The sequence below is a fragment of the Triplophysa dalaica genome, chromosome 8, assembly GCF_015846415.1.
Source record: "Triplophysa dalaica isolate WHDGS20190420 chromosome 8, ASM1584641v1, whole genome shotgun sequence".
Classification (NCBI taxonomy): Eukaryota; Metazoa; Chordata; class Actinopteri; order Cypriniformes; family Nemacheilidae; genus Triplophysa; species Triplophysa dalaica.
The window spans coordinates 616,139-622,368 of record NC_079549.1 but is presented as its reverse complement, the minus strand read 5'-3'; the positions used below and the strand labels follow the sequence as shown (position 1 = coordinate 622,368).

At 36.6% G+C, this 6,230-nt stretch overlaps 1 protein-coding gene across 1 annotated transcript; it reads right to left on the bottom strand.

Annotated features, from left to right (window-relative positions):
- Positions 1-712: 712 nt before the first annotated feature.
- LOC130427957 (L-selectin-like) lies at positions 713-2,347 on the bottom strand. The gene is made up of 2 exons (XM_056755732.1): positions 1,605-2,347; positions 713-1,274 (listed from the first exon to the last, which is right to left on the bottom strand). Exon 1 carries the CDS (start codon positions 2,336-2,338, stop codon positions 1,607-1,609), a length of 732 nt encoding a protein of 243 aa, XP_056611710.1. The 5' UTR covers positions 2,339-2,347; the 3' UTR covers positions 713-1,274; positions 1,605-1,606.
- Positions 2,348-6,230: the final 3,883 nt, after the last annotated feature.

Below are 6,230 nucleotides of genomic sequence, written 5' to 3'. Positions count from 1 at the left end.
TCATCATAGTAAGAATTCCCCAGAACATTTTGCCTGCTTCCCTTAAATACCCAGACCAAAATACCCTTCCTCCACACAACAACAATTTACACTGTAAAGGACTCTGTCCTGGATCTGATCAGGCCACAAATGGGCATTTGCATGAAGACACAACCTCAACAGTGAGCAGAATATCTTAAAGCCTCAAACCTATGTTATGATCTGCTCTACTGCTGTGGATATGAGACCATTGTACCAATCGCACTGAGACATTTCAAATGATACCAAATATGCATATGAAGACTCTTTGTTCTTATACGATATGATATTTGTCAAATCCAGTTCATGGGTGAGCTTTGAATTGCTCTGAGTTCAGTTGGGGAGAGATTAGAGGGGGAGAAGAGAACAGATGTAAAGGTGTGAGTTGGTAATCATCATTCATTGTTGTATGCTGTCTGAGATGGAGATGCAAACTCTGCGGGGAGTTCATTGTATTGGATGAAGTTCTGTGTTTCCCGGGATATGGTGCCCTTTTGGTGCGGACACCTTGGCACCAGCCTTACATGCCCTAGAATTGTTAACTTTCCTAAATAGTACAAAATATATCATTTTTTAATCAATAGAACAAAGAACTTGAGGGTGAGTAATTCATGGCAGAATTTTTAATTTTGGGTGAACTAGCCATTTAAAATAGCTGAAGGGAGGAATAAACATACACTGATCTGTTTATTTTTAGCAAGAAGAACATGTCAACAATCATTACAGAATTTACACAGTTCTGAAATACAACACAGGCAAAACTATAAACCTCCAATATAAAGCCCCAGTAAATTACACAACAGAAGTAGCTTAGAGAAGTATCTAATGTACATACTACAAGGCTCTACTCAACATGACATACTAACACTAAAGGAAAGATAGAGTAGTACAGTATGTGAATTGGGATGAAGGGTGGAACTATATTCTTCAGAAGAAAGGCTTTTAGTGATTTTATCTTAAATACTTAAAGTAGCCTATTTAAAGCAATAAGGTACTAAAGTGAGTGCAGTATCATGGATAGTCCAAAAAAATGCCCTTCAGCTGGTACCTCACAGCTTCTCTTTCTTACACGTCAACCACTTACATTTACATTTTTGCCAAAATAATTTTACTTTGAGTTTTGCACTTAAACTTTTCACTGTTCACATTTCCTTGGATAGCCATGTTACGCAAGAGTTATAAATATAATAGGCTGAAAAGTTTTCCAAGAGTCCCAAAAAGTAGTCCAGCAGCGTTGTCCAAGACAGTCCGAAGCTCTAAAAGACATCATATAAAACAATTACAGTTTTAGTTATATTTGTTTTTTGCCATTTTAGAATGTGTTCCAGCAACTACCAGCAAGGCCTAACATAAAGCTTTTTGTTGTAAGCTCCAAACTGATCAAACTCACTCATGTGTGATATACTAATGATCCTGAAGATCTTGATTAGCTTGCTCAGGTGTATAATCATTGTTGGAGCTCAGCTTGGCAGGCACTGGCCCTCCACGGGAAGATGTTCTTCACACTAACCCATCCACTACTGCTACCATACAGCTACAGTCTGGGCTTTTTAGAACACCATGAAGGTGAAGAAGCATCTACTGACCTCTAAACACACAAAAAGTTGAGCTTCTCCTCACAGTCTCTGGGTGTCCAGGTCTGTGTGTTCTTGTCCAGAGCTGCACAGCGTTGGTTTTGGGCAGGACATTGAAGCTGTCCATCTGAAGACCAGACCTTGAAGATAAGATCATCTCCACCGATCCAGAACCATCTACCTGCTAGAAAGCGCAGACCAATCCACACGTATTGTGTTTGATCTCCTGTGATCTTACTGAGAGCATCAGTCATGCGTCTGTTTGAGCTCAGAGATGCCAGATCATCATGATGATGTCTACAGTATTCTAGAGCTCCCTCCCAGCTCTCAGACTGATGAACCAACACAATCTCAAATATCTTCATACAGAAGAAAGTACGTTGATCATTGCGATGTCTATCATGCAATTTCTTACTGACATTTTGTAAATAAACACAGTCATCTTTGTCTGGTTGATTAGTGTCCCAGCTGATTCGTGTTGCAACTTCACCAGTCGTCCACGTCCAGATTCCAGATTCTTTGTTGAGTCCAACCCAGGCATCAGAGGTTTGACTGACTGCTTCTTTTAAAAACTGCTGTTCTTCAATCTCATCGGTGAAGGTGGACAGATCATGATAGTTTCTTCTACAGTATTGTTGTGCTTCATTCCATTTCTTCTCCTCATCTATATAATAATGTTTTTTAATAGCACATGAGATGAGTCCATAGAGCTGGATGATGAGGAGCACAGTGAGTGTAGTCTTCATCTTTACTCAGTCAAGAGGTTTTGTGAGTCTGAAGATGAAGATAGAACTGTGACTCTCTCTTACTTCAACTGACACACAACCAATAACAAAAGAGTGTGATGAGTGACAGTGACACAGTCCAATCACAACACACACATGTCAGGTGCATGTGACCAATCAAAGAGCTTCTAGGAAAACAACTGTGGGTACAAATGAAAAATTGCATAACGTCCCTTGTTTTTTTACCACAGCAGAGACTAATTTGAATCTTATTTGTAAATCATAAATCTTGCCGTCTGAAAACACTGAATGGCCTCCACACATACTGACAAGTGTGTCTTTGGAATGGATCACACAGGATGACAACATGTATTAATTAATAATCGCATGGACAGATTTTTTATTTTACCAGTTTAATCGTTACTCTTTAATTGAGACAGATGAAGTTACTGTAACTCCATTCCAGCACATTTGATGATATTTCATTTCATGATTTACCTACATGAGTAAGTTTATCTGCATTTATTAAGCTACTTACAATTATATAATCTTCTTCTTAACTTAATTATAAAACTGTATTGGGCAAATAGTTAAATCTAGATTTACATCCCAAACAGACAGAGCTTTAAATAATACCACACCATAATATTTGTGAAACTTCTACCTGTCCAGAATACATGTCAGTAATTTCCCTAACAAACATTGTACATTTGGGTTTTAAGTCAACTGTGAGCGAATGTAAATGTCGTTGTCATTGATCCTAGTACCTGGTGATTCATTATGGCTGACAAGTATTTTTTTAAGCAAAGAAAACATTGTCTGAACCACAAAAAACAGCAGCCAGAGCTCAAAGTATACCAGTAACAATAGAAAACCCCACTGTAAAAATGAAAAGAAACAATCATGTTGTGAATATGGCACTGAATGATCACTTACATAATTGGTAAAAGTTGGTCATTGTTTTCATTTTCATACTCTGTCAGTTATTGAATATATTGTGAAGTTAGTTTTGGCTGTTTATTGCCTTGCTCAAATTCCTGTTTCATGTTTTAGATTTACATTTGCTGGATTTATTAAACGTCTTATAGATCCGTTTCCCATATGCTGCGTTTCATGGACTTCACGTTACAGAACAACTGATCACTATTGGATCTAGCAGTTCGTTTCTTGCAACCATGCCATGCCAAGATCAATGGACTGACATATGGATGTTTGTAGGTCAGGATTAAAGCACTAAATGTGTGGAAGCTGTGTGTCACATGAACAGGAAAATAATCCACTGTATTCATCTTCAGGCCATCTGGGACCACATGGATATTTGGATATTTTTGTGCGATATGCAGGGTCTGTACAAGACTCTCGTGTGCTGAATAGTCCCTTTTTCATCCATCGAAAATATCCACCTGAAGGTTATAACATTCTATCTTAGAGATCTGAAGAAAACTCGCCTGCCTGCAGTCTGTATTTTTAAGGTAACTTTTTATTATCATGTTTTGTAACGTAATGTAAATACATTTTAACTTTTCTACAGCAGTTCTCAAACTGCCCCAAGATAGATTCAGGGCGGCCACATGTTTTGTGGCATTTTATGAAATATGTAAATTTATCAAACATTTTGTGCAATCAAACATCAGAAAAACAACATTATCAACCAAATTAAATGATGTTCCAGCATTGTTGCATTGAATATTATCTTTAACTTTTGCATTTGGGAGACCCTTTTATCCAAAGTGACTTACATTGCATTATACTATATATTTTTTAGTATGTGGATCGTACTCACTGAACAACAGAAACTGGACGCGTCAGAATCACGGACAATTTAATTAAAGTTTATTTATATAGCGCTTTTCAAAAGTAATGTCCTTCACTATATATAAACACTCCTTTTAAAAAGTGAACCGTTAAGTATGCTTTTTAGTGTTAAAGTAAACTTTGAATACACAACTACTGTATTTCAGAACTATATGAAGTACCTGCGCCTGTACAGTTTGTGTGTTTGACATTCGGTCAGTGTCTTGTTTAGAAAAGAGGACCCTGAACGAAAAGAAACAGCAGGAGCCTGATGTACTGTAGAAACAAGGCGTGTGCAAGAATGTCACGTGGATTGGATTATGCATTGAAATAATATGCAGATGAGGTGATGCATAGTAAACGTAAAAGAAGACGCACAGGATTTTTGAGCAGGTTCTGGTCAGTTTTATACTTGAGGCCCCTGCTGTGTGTAGTCACTCAGAAGAAAGGACAATCAAACATGAGATCTCCTTCCCATCTCACATCTTTCTCCTACAGAAATGAGATCAAGTGAACATCAAATTGAGAGATAAGATTCAGTCTCCTGCTTCTCACATTCTTCTGAAACAAAAAGTATATATTTCATGTCTATCTCCACTGAAATTCAGAAGAGATCGCACTAACATCCCACACTGTGCACAAACATACTGTACCTGGAGACTCATTCTCACATTGATCTCCTCTAGTTTCTAAAGAGAGATTGTATTAATAATCAAATAGCTGTGGATTGAGTCACAAGCCTTTAATGTGCAATTCCAACCTGACCATTCAGCAAAGTAATCTCCATAGTTACTTATCCTATTTATCTTCTTGATAACAGCATGTGGTACAGTACATTCCTATTTCTAATGTTAAATAATGTGCCATACGCACTTACATTGTCCAACGTTCTTATTGTATCGACAAATAAAGAGTAAGAGTAACCTTATTTCTTCGTAATTTCACTATCTTATATATTGGTGTACACTTTGTAAAGTTGTTGAACTTTCATAAACGTTAAGAAGAGACAGATGTGAGAATGGTAGACTCTCTAGTTAAGGGGAGAAACGCAGTGTGAGGTGTTACTGAGATCTCTTAAGAAACTTTAGACGAAATAAATGTGAATATGTGTGCGTGTGCGTATATTCTGAAGGAGGATTTTCCAGTAGATGGTGGTCTAGTGGGTTAAACCACTGAACTGATAAATCAAAAGGTTGCTGGTTCGATCCCAGAATCCACCACCAGTGTGTCCTTGAGCAAGACACTTTACTCCATGTTGCTCCAGGGGGATTGTCCCTGTAATAAGTGCACTGTAAGTCACTTTGGATAAAAGCATCTGCCAAATGACTAAATGTAAATGTAAATGTGAAGATGGTGTAATTCTGATTCGGGAGTAAAGACATTTTTTTATATTTAATTTCTTATCCTTATTAATCTTATTAGTATTTGTCTTTAATATTTTCATATAAACAGTGTATAAGTTATATCCTTACATTTTTTAAAAGAGCATCAGCCCACTACAGGTGATACACGAAATAACTCCAAATCACTTTTTCTAATTGTGTCATTGTGTGTAGTTTCCTAGATTGTCCACATGGTGGCGCTGTTGTCTTTCTGCCATCATTCCTACCGAATGGGCTACATGTGATTATGAACGTCTTCATTTTTTCCTATTTCACATTTAAATTGATTAAATAAATGTTATTAAAATAATTTATTTGCTGAATATTTATCAGTAAAATAAATGTAAATTTTAGATCAAGTTCATGTATTTATTTCTAATTATTGCTAACAGGTTTTAGATGCAGATGTTTATAATGTCATGTTGGTTTGTCTGTCTATAGTGAATTGTTTAGGAAACTTATTCGTAGTGACAAATGTTTATATAGCGATGTGTGTAGTCTTAGTTGTAATTCGCTGTTGTTTGACTTTTCATAAATAATCATATAGAGTTTACACATTCTCTAGTGGTAAGATTGACTAACATGTGCAATACAGTAAACGTGTAACCAGATGAATATTATTAATCCATAATCTAAATATCAGAATAATAAACTAGATTACAAGGTAAATAAAAATACAAATAAAATGTGTAGTGCGCGTGCGTGTGTAACTGTATGTGTGTGGGCTGGTCACGCGC

Bases quoted from the DNA above. Each gene is read 5' to 3' on its own strand.
- LOC130427957 (XM_056755732.1), bottom strand. From the start codon at position 2,338: ATGAAGACTACACTCACTGTGCTCCTCATCATCCAGCTCTATGGACTC.